At 34.8% G+C, this 15401-nt stretch overlaps 1 protein-coding gene across 5 annotated transcripts in view; it reads left to right on the top strand.

Moving 5' to 3' along the window:
* Positions 1–15401, top strand: part of LOC119072205 (serine/threonine-protein phosphatase 6 regulatory ankyrin repeat subunit B-like) — a 149812-nt gene that overhangs the window by 20232 nt on the left and 114179 nt on the right. For all 5 annotated transcript variants that reach the window (XM_037177375.1, XM_037177378.1, XM_037177374.1 and 2 more), the window contains exons 17-22: positions 9959–10057; positions 10119–10217; positions 10273–10371; positions 10452–10550; positions 10673–10789; positions 10909–11007. In XM_037177375.1, coding sequence (XP_037033270.1) covers positions 9959–10057; positions 10119–10217; positions 10273–10371; positions 10452–10550; positions 10673–10789; positions 10909–11007 — 612 coding nt within the window. The remainder of the gene's footprint in view (positions 1–9958; positions 10058–10118; positions 10218–10272; positions 10372–10451; positions 10551–10672; positions 10790–10908; positions 11008–15401) is intronic.

The raw sequence follows: 15401 nt of genomic DNA, 5'->3' as shown, positions 1-15401 counted from the left end.
ATCGCAAATCTTCGTTCTTAACACGTAATGTCTTTTAAAAGCATAATTTCTATTATTGTTTAGGTATATGGATTATTCCATCGATATAAAACGATTCGATGAGTGCTGTAAAACATCATGTATGTTTAACGTAAACTTCCTTCTGAGAAAGCGCGTGGAATGATAAGAAAATTGCGATTTTTACTTATTATTATAATTTGACGTAAAACATTCGATTTATAAGTCGATTGGCAATACAATTTGTATAGAAAAATTCCTTATAATTTCCTCGTTTTACGTCAACTTAAAACTAAATTAAATTACATTAAAATCGCAATCTGCCTTAATGTCATATTACAAATATCTTGTGTTGAATTTGTATTTTTTGAAAAGAAATTTTAGTCGACTCTTACCTCACCTTGCATTTCAAGAAGAGTTTTTTTTACTCTCTAGTGAGTCACTAGTGACTTCCTAGGACCGCCTAGGACAGTCTCGGAATTATAAGAAGTAACTATTACAATCCGATCGACGCTATTCATTCCACATGCATTACCAACTTTACGAAAATTCCACTCAATGAGCTGTCGATTTTTTTATGTTTTCTGTTTATTTACTTGAAGAAAAGACGATGTAGCTCAGTATTTTGTTTGTCGTTATTTCTGCCAAATATTTCGCGCATCACATTGGATGGCATCTTCAGTGGCTGTAAAACATACACGCAGAGGTCTGCAAGGTTAACTGTTTCACTGGTTTTCTCAGATTTGAAAATGCACAGTTTAATATATTACCAAATTTTGAAAATTAAAATTTAGTGACTGACATAAATAAAAATATTTTGCTTTAAGATAGTACCACCTACATTTTTAGTGTAATCGTCAACCACATTTTTATTGTAACCTTGGATACTACAACTTTTACGGTGAAAGTTAAAACCAAAAAAAAAAATGGTTTTATTCTTAACAAAATTTCATTCAATTTGACTCAAATTTTCAAAAAAACAAGAGAAAATTCCAGATTTTTCATTAAATTCGTAATTATTAACATAAAAAATAGTTAAATTGTAGACCAATAAAAAAATGGTAAATAGGAGAACCACGCTATGTACAGTTATTTTAAATACCGAAAAAAAGTTAGTTTTATTTATGACCACAAAAATATGGTATTAAAATTCACCAAAAAATATGCTAGTTTTTGTAAAAACTAATAATTTATGGTTCTGACTTAAGTCAAATTAATATGGTTTTGGAAAAAACTACGAAAAACGCAGTGAAACAGTTAACCTTGCAGACCTCTGACATACAGTATTTATTATAATGTGTAAATCGTATGTGGAATGAATAACGTCGATTGGATTGTAAATTAAACTAAACTAAACTTCTTAAAGCTCTGGCGATCCACAAAATCTGCATTTTCCAGACTTATCATTATATCTCGTAATTACGTTTCCATATAGTTCTGAATATTTTGCGCTATCTGTACACCTATAAAAAAATTATTTGGGTATGGTACCCGTGCAGTTCTTTTTACTACACAGCTGAACATTAGTTTTCAGCATATCTGTATATTGTACGTAATTGCTGAATTTTGAACGTAATGACATTACTATGTACAGCTAAGATGTACTACTGTTCTGTTACGTTAACAAATATACTGCTACGTTAACAAATGTACTTGTCCCGAATTTGTACAGCAGAGCAGTACATGATTTGTGACAGATTCAAAGTACCATTCAGATAGACAATGTACACTATAGCTGAATGAATGCCAGTTTGAATGTAGTGGTCGTGAAAACTTCCATAATGTTAAATGAGACTAAACACTGAACGAACTTTCGAGACAATTTAGGAACTATTTGTAATTAGTAGAGGGGCATTTGGTGTCTAGCCATCCTAAATTATTAGCGAAAATGTTTTGATGGGATTATTTTGAGTATTATTATTAGTAGTCAAAAAAACACTAATTAGAAATTTTTTAGGTCGCGGATCAACAAGGTTTTTTTAACAAACAAAATTTCGACCGCCAATATAAAATCGGCGGTACAATATAAACAATCCGTTTCTTCGGCGACATTCCATGATTTTCAACAGAGATTGTATATAAAATATAAAATTAATTAAATAAGGCGACACTTACGTGGAATCCGAAATATGAACGTTCGCGAGCTTTGTTAACGTAAGTACAAGATGCAATTAATGACGATTCTTCTTCTTCTTCTATACGTCGGTTCTTCATTCATGCGTGCATTTGTACATACGAATAAAGAACCGACGTATATGTAGAAGAAGAAGAAGAATCGTTTTTTCGAATCTAGTACCTACGTTAGCAAAGTACGCGAAAGTTTAATTTTCGATGATGATTCCACGTAAATGTCGTGTTGTTTAATTAATTTTATATTTTATACACAATCTCCGTTGAAAATAATGGAAGAAATGAAGTGTTTATATTGTACCGCTGATTTTATATTGGCGGGTGAAATTTTGTTTGTTGAAAAAACCTTGTTGACCTTGAATTTTTCTAATTAGTGTTTTTTTGACTACTAATAATACTCAAAATAATCCCATCAAAACATTTTTTATAAAATCCATAGGAAGGCAAATCACTTTTTTTGACGAAATGTCCCCCTACTAAATTCAGAAATTCAAGTTTTGAATAATTAACGTATTTGAATAATGAAGGCTCAAGAAATTTTTTTAATAAATGACTTGGTAAATGATTTTGTTACACTATAAACCTATTTTTTGACATTCGTAAATATCAATCTTTCTCTTCTGTTCGAAAGTTAGCACTTAAGGAGCACACGTTATTCCACGAATTTTGTCATAAATGTAGCCGGCGAAAGAACTCAGCCTCGATGCTTGTGAGAAAAAGGCACTGATTAAGTAAATCCACGCAATCGATTCTTAACACATTTTCAAACAGTTTGCTCAAAAAAATGAATAAACAGCTTTTCCTAAGAAAAATTTCTCACTTTTAGTTTTCATTCGCATACAAAATCATGAAATGAAAAAACTGAAGTCTGCAAACAAAGGATAACAAATTTGACGTACACATGTGTAGTACTAGTTGTGTTTTAACCGCTTTTGAGCGAGACAGTAATGACGTATTAGTAAAATTGACTATGTTGCTACCCTTAATTTTAATAAACTTCTGTCAGACTGTTGGGTGTCTAAATAATATGTGACAAAAGCCCATCTGGCGGAAACTTAACTTTTTCTTTCAAAATATTTATTCTTAGAATTATAGAATAGGAGAAGAAGACTTAAGTCTTACAATTTCCTAACAAATAATTTACAGAAAAAAACTTCCTTCTTGAACATTTGGAAATTACATTACCACACAACAGTATTAAAATACGAGAACTTTTAAAGTTCAATTTCACAATACTGATCAACTGAACATTAATGTTCAGCAAGACAGTACAGTGTAGACGTACGATGTTATAAGATAGCTTTCCCATAATGTCTTCCAAACACAAGTACTGAGTTGGGACATGGGTAAGGTGGTGGACTGGAGTGTCGGAGGTCCAGAGTTCGAATCGCACGGACGGCAGTTTTTTTTTTTTAAATAAGTTGACGTAAATAAACGTACTAAATAGTTTAAAGATGAAAATTTATGAACTCTGAATAATATTTTCTGTACAACTTTTATTTTTCGATGAGACAACCAATGTTCGCCCAACATTGATACAGCTGTACTGTAAATATTACTGCTACGTTAACATAATGTACTTGTCCCGCATTTGTACAGTACATTCGTACAACGACTACAGCTGAGCTGGACAAAATTTTTATAGGTGTAACAATATGTTACCTGTGAACCTGTGACTCTTTCGAGTTACGTACTTTATGGACCATCCCTCTGCATTTTATGAAAAATAAACTCGAGTCGTACCACTAAAGTAATGAGTTTTTAACAACGAACTTTAGAAGTTTCATTGTTCTTTCGACTATTAGCAAACCCAGTTTATTTATCTTCGAATTAAATTTTCAAAGATTCAAAATTTGAAAGAAATGAAGTTGGTCGAGTTGGATAGGCGCTGGATTTATGAACCAGAGGTTGCTAGTTCAAGCCTAGCTGTAGACATTATGAGCGAAAATGCTTTCACTTCAGATTTTGATGTCTAGTATGTTTCACTAAATAAAAATTAAACTTTGTTGGCTTTACATCAGAGTTCACAGGAACTCATAATTCTTATATTAGAAATGAAGTAGGTATTCTTATGACTAACTATCTGTAAAAACATTGACTTTTCTATGAATTTTTAGAATTTTTTTTAAATTATTCAAAATATATCGGCGCGCCGCGGCTGAGCCGAGCCGCCGAGAAATATCGTTTTCAGCACGCCGCCGCCGGCACTACACTCGGCTAGCCGCCGCCGAGAATTTTTGACTGGCGCACACCTCTAGTCGAAGGTCACAAATGTAACAATTTTCTTAAACCAAATTCTAGTCTGTGTCAAAAGCCTTTAATGTGAAAGTCGTCATCTGTCTCAGTTCATTCACTTCCCTGCTGAAAAGCTGTGAGCCCATTAAAATCACTTACATAACCCGCTCTTTTCGTTGTTATTGAGTACGAATAAATAGCCGGAGACAGTGTCGACAGTACCACACGAAGTCAAATGTAATCAATTTCTATTTAAACAGCTATAGTAATTTATATTTACCTATAAAAAACAATTTATTAATACATATGCTAGTATATAGCTCAAAATACCGTCATATAGCTCAATATAGCTACATGCCATATATGGGATGCTTGAAACACTCCACACCAATAACCAACCACTTCCCATTACTAACTTTGTAAGTATCACTTTTACCGATTTACATCGTTTTTACAAAATTCCAAAATGTCGGTCGACAGCCATTTTGTTAGGGTGTGAAAAGTAATACGGCTGCTTTCCATTCGTTAGTACCTTTCAAACAAAAAAAAATCATGAAATTCGATCAAAATTTACTCGATATATTAACAAAACATAGCTAACGCCGACCCATACGAAACACCTATTCGTATCAAAAGCCTCTAATGTGAAACTCTTCATTTCTCTTACTTCATTTTCTTCTCTGCTGAAAAACTATTCTCCCTTTAAAATCACTTACATTACCCACTCTTTGCCTTGTTATCATATACAAATAAATTGCCGGAGGCAATATAGACAGCCCCGTACGAAGTCAAATTTCATAAATTCCTTTTTAAACAGCTATATAAAGCTATATTTACCTATATTTCACTATAAATAAACATTTCACAGAGGAATATGCTATTATATAGCTCTATATGCCTGTATATAGCTCTATATAGCTGTATATAGGTATATATAGATGTCCATATATGAAATCACTGAAACCTCACACACATAACAAATTATTTCCATGTTAACAAAAACTCTCTAAGTACCATTTTTCACAAGATATATCACTTTTAATAAAATCCCATATGGTCGCCGGCAGCCATTTTGTTAGGAGACCGGAAATAGTACCGACGCTTAACATTCGTTAATACCTTTCAAACAAAAAAAAAATCATGAAATTCGGTCAAAATTTACTCGAGATATTGACAAAATACTCCACGTTCACTGTACGGCCGAGTAGCCAGATAAGAGCTCACTCCAAGAGACCTAGCTCACGCTCCGGAGAACATAATTTCAAAAACTTAATTTTCCATGATTGGTACGGTCAATACCTATCTAATAAAGCTAAAACAGACGAAATATGTTCAAATGTGGCCGACCTACAAGCAAAAACTGCTTGCCGCCCTGTGCCTGTTTCACACCAAGGGGTCTAACTCACGAGTCGGTCATCCGATTTCTACAAACTTTTTTGTCGATCGGTATTGTAAATACCTTTTATTTGACGTATTACGCTTAAATGTCTGGAGATATCGTCGAAAAACACTTAGGCACTTATTGGGCCACAGTTCCGGAGAGGTCGATCCGAAATCACTTATCTTCGAACTTAGCCTGTCTTTTGTCATTACTAAACGGAAAAAAAAGAATTTTAGAAATCGGCTGTATTTTACTCAAGTTATCGTGCAGACAGACAAACAGACAGACAGACGGACGGACATTTTTTTTTCGCTGATTTGGCATCTATGGACAACCACAATAGGTTTCCCCTTACTCAGGGAGTCCAATTCGACGTGTTACAAACGTTAGCGTAAACCCATAAGACCCCAGTACTTCGTACGGGTCTAAAAATGTCCGTCTGTCCGTCTGTCTGCACGATAACTTGAGTAAAACGCATCCGATTTTGAAAATTCTTTTTTTTCCGTTTGGTAATGTCAAACGACAGGCTAAGTTCGAAGATGAGTGATTTTGGATCGACCCCTCCCGAGCTGTGGCCCAATAAGTGCTTTACGGTTTTTCGAAGATATCTCCGGACATTTAAACGTTACACTTGTAAGTGATACGTCAAATAAAAGGTATTTACAATACCGATCGACAAAAAAAAATTTATGGAAATCTGATGACCGACTCGTGAGTTAGACCCCTTGGTGTGAAACAGGCACAGGGCGGCAAGCAGTTTTTGCTTGTAGGTCGGCCACATTTGAACATATTTCGTCTGTTTTAGCTTTTTTAGATAGGTATTGACCGTACCAATCAGGGAAAAAAAGTTTTTGAAATTATGTTCTCCGGAGCTCGAGCTAGGTCTCTTGGAGTGAGCTCTTATCTGGCTACTCGGCCGTACAGTGAACGTGGATTTTAATAAAAGTGATATAAAGTGGGAAAAATGGTACTTAGAGAGTTTCTGTTAACATGGAAATAATTTTTTATGTGTGTGGGGTGTTTCAGGCATTCCATATATGGACATCTATATATATCTATATTCACCTACATTGAGCTATATACAGGCATATTGAGCTATATAATAGCATATTTATCTGCGAAATGTTTATTTATAGGAAAATATAGGTAAATATAGCGGTATATAGCTGTTTAAATAGGAATTTATGAAAGTTGACTTCGTACGGGGCTGTCTATATTGCCTCCGGCAATTTATTTGTATATGATAACAAGGCAAAGAGTGGATAATGCAAGTGATTTTAAAGCGCGAATAGCTTTTCAGTAGAGAATGAAGTAAAAGAAATGAAGAGTTTCACAGTAAAGTCTTTTGATACAAAGAGGTGTTTCGTACGGGTCGGCGTTAGCTATGTTTTTCTTGATTGGTACAGTCAATACCTATCCAGTAGAACAAATTTGGTTGAACTGTATGCAAAAACTGCTTCCAATTCCCACACGGCACCGTAATCCTATAAGCCAATACAATCCAATATATTTATATTTGTAGCAAATAATTAAATATATAAATATTTGTCCCAAATATATTTAATTATTTGCCACAAATATATTTTGAAAAAATTCATCACAAATAATTAAATATATAAATATTTGTCCCAAATATATTTAATTATTTGCCACAAATATATTTTGAAAAAATTCATCACAAGTAATTAAATATATTCATGACAAATTTTTATATATTTGTCACGAATATATTTTGAAATAATTTGTCACAAATAATTATATATAATTGTGACAAACCTGAAAAGTTTGTGGCAAATGAAAACTTATATGTCACAAATATAAATATATTTGCAGCAGACAATTCTTTCAAAAACTTTTTTTCCGTGCGGGGCTAAAAATAAAATTAAGTCAACATTCCGAGCTCTTTAACAATTCTAGTTTTTAATTCACTTCGATTATCACAGTCACAGACAATGTGTTCGTATTCATGGATCAGTCTTATCAAACCTGCAACTGGTTGATTCGACAGATAGTTCATCCCGTACCTCGGTTCCTTTAACAATTTCAAAGTCGAAGGTCGCCGATCATATTCACTCTCACTGTACACAAACTTTGAGGAAATCAAACTGTCCTGCCTTTGAATATGTCGTATGACATCATTATGTCCACCAATTTCCTCCTCACTTCAAGATGACAAAGTGCTTTTGAATCGATTCAATGTCATCCTTGTAAACTTCCGTTGACGGGTTCCAGATTGTAGACACATATTCCAATCTCGATCTAACATATGCCGCATACAATGTTCATTGTGTCTCGATTGTAAAGTTGCCATTTGAGTACTGTTTTATGCATCCAAAAATTTGCCAACGCCAATGGACCAAGCGAACTTCTGGGTGGCACTCCAGATGGAGATTCATAAATTTTAGATTTGTCCTTTCGCCGATGTGAAACTTTGCAAACTTCAACATCAAACTTCGAATCCAAACTGAATCGAATACCACTTTGAAATCTCCGTATATCAAATCCAATTGACAACGGTCTTTTTCATTATCAATAGATTGAGTAAATTCGTGATGACCGATCGTTTACTCCTGAATCCATATTGCGCATCGGATAAACGAGGTTGAACAAGTTTATTTTTCACCACCATTTCATCAATTTTCATCGTGATTAGTTAAATGACGATGACTCTGTAGTTCTTGATATCGGTTTTCGAACTTTTTCTATAGTAGACTGGTACCTCACGTTATATCTTCAATTACACTGAAGTTTCGGAGACATGAGTATCGGCGACTTCCTGAAGAAACGGTGACTTCTCGCCGTTTCTTCAGGAAGTCGTCATTTCTTTAGAAAGTAACCGTTTCTTCAGGAAGTCGTCATTTCTTCTCGCCGTTTTTTCAGGAAGTCGGCGTTTCTTCAGGAAGTCGTTGTTTCTTTCAGAAACGTTCACTATTGAGACAAAACGGAGATTTATTGAAGAAACAGCGAGAAGAAACTGCGAATTACTGAAGAAACGACGACTTCTTGAAGAAATGACGACAAAATATTTTTCTGAAGTTGCTGTTTCATGTCACCGTTTCTTCAGAAAGTCGCCATTTCTTCTCGCCGTTTCTTCAGGAAGTCATCGTTTCAGAAACGCTTTTTATTTGACTAATTATTAGACGATGCGAGAGAAAAAAAATTAACACCTAAGTTACCGACACCGTTCCGGCGCCCGGCTCGCATTGCGGCCCTCCGCTTCGCTCCGGGGCAATGGGATCGCTCGGCGTGTTAAAACGCTTTTTATTTGGCTAATTCTTAGATGATGCGAGAAAAAAAAATTAACACCTAAGTTACCGACACCGTTCCGGCGCCCGGCTCGCATTGTGGCCCTCCGCTTCGCTACGGGGCAATGGGCCGGATCGCTCGGCGTGTTAAAACGCTTTTTATGTACAAAGAAAATTGGACTTCCTGAAGAAATGTCGACTTCCTGAAGATATGGCGACATCAAATTACAACTCCTACCAAAACGACGAGAACAAATGACGACTTCCTGAAGAAAAGACAACTTCCTGAAGAAATGGCGACTTCCTGAAGAAACGGCGAGTGTAGAAAGTCGCCGGTTTTTCTCGTCATTTCTTCAGGAAATCGCCGTTTCTTCAGTAAGTCGCCGATACTCATGTCGCCGAAACTGCAGTGCAATATATCTTCATTGCTTCGGCTATCTTTCATTCGTCGGACGATTTAAGGATAACAATCAGATTGGCCAAACAATTGCTGACGAACACTTTTTAATCGCATTAATCGCAAGACATTTAACTTCATCTGGTCCAGCTCCACTCTTCCACTTCAGTTTCTGAATCGCACTTTCAATGTCAAAGAATGAGATTTGTATGTCCACTGATTCGCTAGACCCAACATAAATGTGTTCGAATTTCCACGTTTCGTCATCTCTAACATAAATCAATTCAAAATATGACGCGAACAAGTTCACTATTTCACTCATCATTTTCCCGGCGGAAATGTGTTTTCCTGCCTTAAGTATAAATTACGGAATTTTTCTCGTAATTTAAGCCATCAGCATAAAACGTTGTATACGCATCTGTTGTGGACGGTTTATTTTAGGCACTTTCGCTTGTCGCCTTCCCTTCGTTTAGGCTACAACTCGCGAAATTGATTAAAATATACTGTCCACAACAGATATGTAAATGACTATTGTTTTTTGTGTTACTAGTATAAAACTGACTACGTTTCTAGGTTTTGACAAAATTGCAGACATTTTGATTAAGGCTGGAGCAAATGTAAATGCGTTGAACAATATTGAGTGGACGCCACTATGTTTCGCAGCTACAAAAGGTAACAAAATCTACCGAAGATTATTAATTAGAAACACCAATCCAAATGTTTTAAAAACAAGGATATGACAAAATCGTTGAAGTGCTTGTTAATAATGGCGCTAATGTCAGTATTTCGAGTAACAAAGGATTGACTGCATTGCACTTGGCTGCTCGGAGTGGTAAGAAAAAGTGTATTATGTTTGTATTGATGCATAAAACTGACTGCGTTTCCAGGTTTTGACAAGATTGCAGAGATTTTGATTAAGGCTGGAGCAAATGTAAATGCATTGGACAATTATAAATGGACGCCCCTATTTTTCGCACCTAGAAATGGTAACAAACATGGAAGCAAATATTATCTATTAAATCTACCGAAAATTATTAATTATAAAAACCAAACTAAATGTTTGAAGGTTCGGTGACTTTCGCAAATTTGTTGATTCAAAATGGAGCTCAAGTCAATGCCCGAAACAAAGATGGAGATTCAATTTTAGCTATTGTCGTTGATGAAGGTAAGTGTTTTATTTTTGGATTTTTAATGGAAGTGTTCGGTTGTCTTCTTTTGAACAATTAAAAAGTCTGCAAAATTTCGTATAAAACTAATTGCATTTTTATTCTCGTCCGTCGTTTATAGTTAATGTGAGAGATAGTGACAGATATAATTTTGCTGAGCTTTTGCTGAATAATGGAGCAGATCCGAATCTTGCTAATGACGAGAAAAAGGTCCCATTGCATGTAGCAGTAACAAATGGTAATCTAGACCTTTTTTTAACTTGCACAAGATTATTAATGTTAACCTATTATTAAACACAACCTATTATTATTAATGTTACGATCGGTTAACTTCTTTCTTCATTCAAAAACAAACAGAGAATGCCAACATCGTTGAGCTATTGATTCAGAAGGGAGCAAATGTAAAATTTGAGGACGAGGATCAGATGTCACCATTACATTTTGCCGCCGATAATGGTAATTTCCGACATTACTATTTAATTTAAACAGCATTAACAGCAGAAAATATGTGAAAACGTACCGTTATTCCCTTGACTGAAAGTCAGGGTCTTACACGAGAAAATACCGAAAAATGTGGGTAACAAAAAGGTTCACTGTGATTGAAAATGTATGAAATGCTATGAAAAACGTTAAATGTAGGTAACAAAAAATCGTTGAGGGCGCGATAACTTGAGTAATTCGAAACCAATTTGGATGATTCTTTTTTTAAATGTGTGAAATTAAAATCCCGAGGCTAAGTTCGAAGATGGGCTATGTAGGACTAAGGGTCTGGAAGCTATCCGTAAAAAACGGGATTTTATGCTGTTGATCATAGCCTCAATTAAAAAAGATTACTTTGATGAAATTTGATTTTGTTTGGTAGTGTGAGTAAATCATATAAGTTTGTTTTCGACGTGCATGAAACTAGTAGAAATAATAATTTCATCATTCGATGCCCATCTTTTAACGTGTAAACATCTCTTGCTAGTTGACTTAAAATTTGATAGTTGACTAACAACTTGATAGTTGAATATCAAATTTGATAGTTGACTAACAACTTGATAGTTAACTATCAAATTTGATAGTTGACTATCAAAGATAGTTGACTAACAACTTGATAGTTGACCAACAACTTGATAGTTGACTATCAAGTTGTTTGTCATTTATCAAGTAGATAGTTTTTTACTCCTTTTACAACCACATCTTACGCCAGCAAAATGCCTGTTGTCAAATTAGCACAATTTGATAAAGAAATTTTAATGAAAAAGTTAATTTTTTGCAGGCAATATAAGATGAATTATCTCAACTAATTTCTGAAGATTTTTTTAAATACATGGAATTAAATGAATCAAAGAGAATATTGTAAAAATTTTACGAGTGTGAAGTTTGCGGCCAGAGCGAAGCGAGGGCCGTAATTCACACGAGTCGTGACATTTTATTGAAGGTTTTGTGAATGGGAAATTGAGGGAATATTTTTTTTGGTCTACCAATAAATTTCTCCATGTCACCATGTGAAGGTACATTAAGTACCGGGGCCTTCCTTCTTTTACGCAAAAGTGTAAGAGAAGAACATCTATTTTATTTTGTGAAAAAGTCCTCGTTCCGCATTCACAAAACAAACTTCGCATCTACTCTGATGTAACAAAAAAGCAATCAAACAGAATAATAGACAGCTCATACGAGTGGGAAGTTTACGGCCAGAGCGAAGCGAGGGTCGTAATCTACACGCGTCATATTTTATTTCTGATTTGAGGTTGCTTGAAAATCTTGAAAATTGAAAATTTATAAGAAAATTGAGAGCTCAAAAAGTGGTCAAAAATCATTCCACCTTACGCTCGATGGTTTCCAAGAATTTTTTTTTGTAAAATTTTACAGTCATTTGCGTGGAATCATTAATATAGTAAATATATTATGTATTAAATGTGACAAGTTTTTATGAATACGTCAAAAATACATTTAGAAAAGTGTCAGTCAAGGGACCTGACCCGCCCAAAAGGTGGGACCTAGTATGAATGAATGAAATTTATTTCACCGCCAAAAAACTGAGTCCTATATCACAAACGAGCTCGTCGTTTGCTGCGACTGAGCCCCGTACGAACCTGTATATATATTGCGTACGTAAACCTAGTACGTCTGTCGCCCTACTTTGATCGTAAGCCTATTGCGCCGTAAACGTAGTTGAAGTAAAATTTGTTGCAACAAGGTTTCTTCCACAGATGAAATAATAAACGTCCGATCAGTGTGAATATCAAACAAGAAGAGAAATACTTTATTCAGTAAACTTTTTACGTACTATTTACAAGTGTGAGACTAGACCTAACTGCTCATATGAACAGTGGAATCTATTAACATCATTCTTACAGCTTCAATAAAATTATTAAGAAATCTGTGCATTTTAAAATTGCAAGTGTTCCTTTCAAATGAACACAAATTTCAAATTGACCTAAAATTTTAATTTAACATATCTAACGCCGACCCGTACGAAACACCTATTTATATCAAAAGACTTTACTGTGAAACTCTTCATTTCTTTTACTTCATTCTCTACTGAAAAGCTATTCGCGCTTTAAAATCACTTGCATTATCCACTCTTTGCCTTGTTATCATATACAAATAAATTGCCGGAGGCAATATAGACAGCCCCGTACGAAGTCAACTTTCATAAATTCCTATTTAAACAGCTATATACCGCTATATTTACCTATATTTCACTATAAATAAACATTTCACAGATAAATATATGCTATTATATAGCTCTATATGCCTGTATATAGCTCAATATAGCTGTATATAGGTATATATAGATGTCCGTATATGGAATCCCTGAAACCCCACACACATAACAAATTATTTCCATGTTAACAGAAACTCTCTAAGTATCATTTTTCCCAAGATATTTCTATTTTACTCAAATCCAATATGGCCGCCGGCAGCCATTTTGTTAGGAGACCGGAAATAGTACCGACGCTTTACATTCGTTAATACCTTTCAAACAAAAAAAAATTCATGAAATTCGGTCAAAATTTACTCGAGATATTGTCAAAATACACCACGTTCACTGTACTTCCGAGTAGCCAGATAAGAGCTCACTCCAAGAGACCTAGCTCACGCTCCGGAGAACATAATTTCATAAATTTTTTTTCCCTGATTGGCACGGTCAATACCTATCTAATAAAGCTAAAACAGACGAAATATGTTCAAATGTGGCCGACCTACAAGCAAAAACTGCTTGCCGCCCTGTGCCTGTTCCACACCAAGGGGTCTAACTCACGAGTCGGTCATCTGATTTCCATAAACTTGTCGATCGGTATTGTAATAGTTATTTATCTACCAAGGTAGGTATGAAGGTATTTTTTCGCATTAGATGTCGATTGTCGATCCGAGGCGAAGCCGAGGTCGACAAGACGTCGTGTGCGAAAAAATACCGGCATACCTACCGTGGTAGATACAACGTTTTTCGCAATTTCGGGCCATAATCACCTTTCCAATGCAAAATATTACCAAAATTTCTACCAAACATTCACATGCAAACATGAATTCATTTGAACGATCAAGCAACCTGTTCTATATACACATTGCAATGTGATGTATAGAGACGCGCTAAATAAAATCAAGCAGTCAATGATTAGTATGTACGCTTCAACAATACGTTCTGTATAATTGTGTGACTCTGTAGCCGAATGGCTATGGTCGTTGCTTGGTGTTTGGAAGAATTTTGGTGTTGGATGTTCAAATCCTGGTCTGTGCAAAGTTTTTATTTATAAAATTTAGTCTTTCTTAAAGGTACTGAGCTGTGTAGCGTGCGAAAAAAATGTGAAAAAGCCCAAGTGCGAAAAAATAATGAAAAACGCACTGTGAAATAAATACCTTCAAAACGACATTAAATGGATGCATGGAAAGGTGATGATTATGGACCGGAATTGCGAAAATACCTTTTATTTGACGTATCACCGACAAGTGTAACGTTTAAATGTCCGGAGATATCTTCGAAAAACCGTAAAGCACTTATTAAGCCACAGCTCCGGAGGGGTCGATCCAAAATCACTCATCTTTGAACTTAGCCTGTTTTTTGACATTACCAAACTGGAAAAAAAAGAATTTTCAAAATCGGATGCGTTTTACTCAAGTTATCGTGCAGACAGACGGACAGTCGGACATTTTTTTTTCACTGATTTGGCATCTCTAGACAACCACAATAGGTTTCCCTTTACTCAGGGAGTCCAATTCGACGTGTTACAAACGTATGCGTAAACCTATAAGACCCAGTACTTCGTACGGGTCTAACAAGCACAGTACACACAGCGATCTCGGTCCAAGGACCCAAATGTAACAATTTTTAGACCCGTACGAAGTAGGGATGGGAGACGTTCAAAATTATCGATAATATCAATCGAAGGAAATTATCGATAATTGATTAATCATATCGTTATCGATAATTTAATAATTATCGATAATTATCAAATTATCGAAATTTGATAATTATCAAATTATCGATAATTTGATAATTATCAAATTATCGATATTTCGATAATTATCGAAATATCTATCGTTTTATAATTATCAAATATAATTGATACTATATTCGTGTCACAGATATTGGACGGGCGAGCGATTTCTTTTCTTCTTCTCAAATTGTTCTCCAACAATCTTGTAATACGGCAAGCTACTCTCTCATAAGAAGGAGGAAAGCACAAGAAATACTCATTCATGTAGACATAAGAATATTGAATAGTTCTAAAGCAGACGTCAGAATAGAATATGGTACTATTGATATTCTGATAATTATCAAAATATCGATATTTTGATAATTATCGAAATATCGATATTTTGATAATTGCCAAAATCTCAATAATTATCGATTATCGATATTT

The sequence above is a fragment of the Bradysia coprophila genome (genome assembly GCF_014529535.1).
Source record: "Bradysia coprophila strain Holo2 chromosome IV unlocalized genomic scaffold, BU_Bcop_v1 contig_81, whole genome shotgun sequence".
Taxonomy (NCBI): domain Eukaryota; kingdom Metazoa; phylum Arthropoda; class Insecta; order Diptera; family Sciaridae; genus Bradysia; species Bradysia coprophila.
This window is presented reverse-complemented; position numbering and strand designations above follow the sequence as displayed.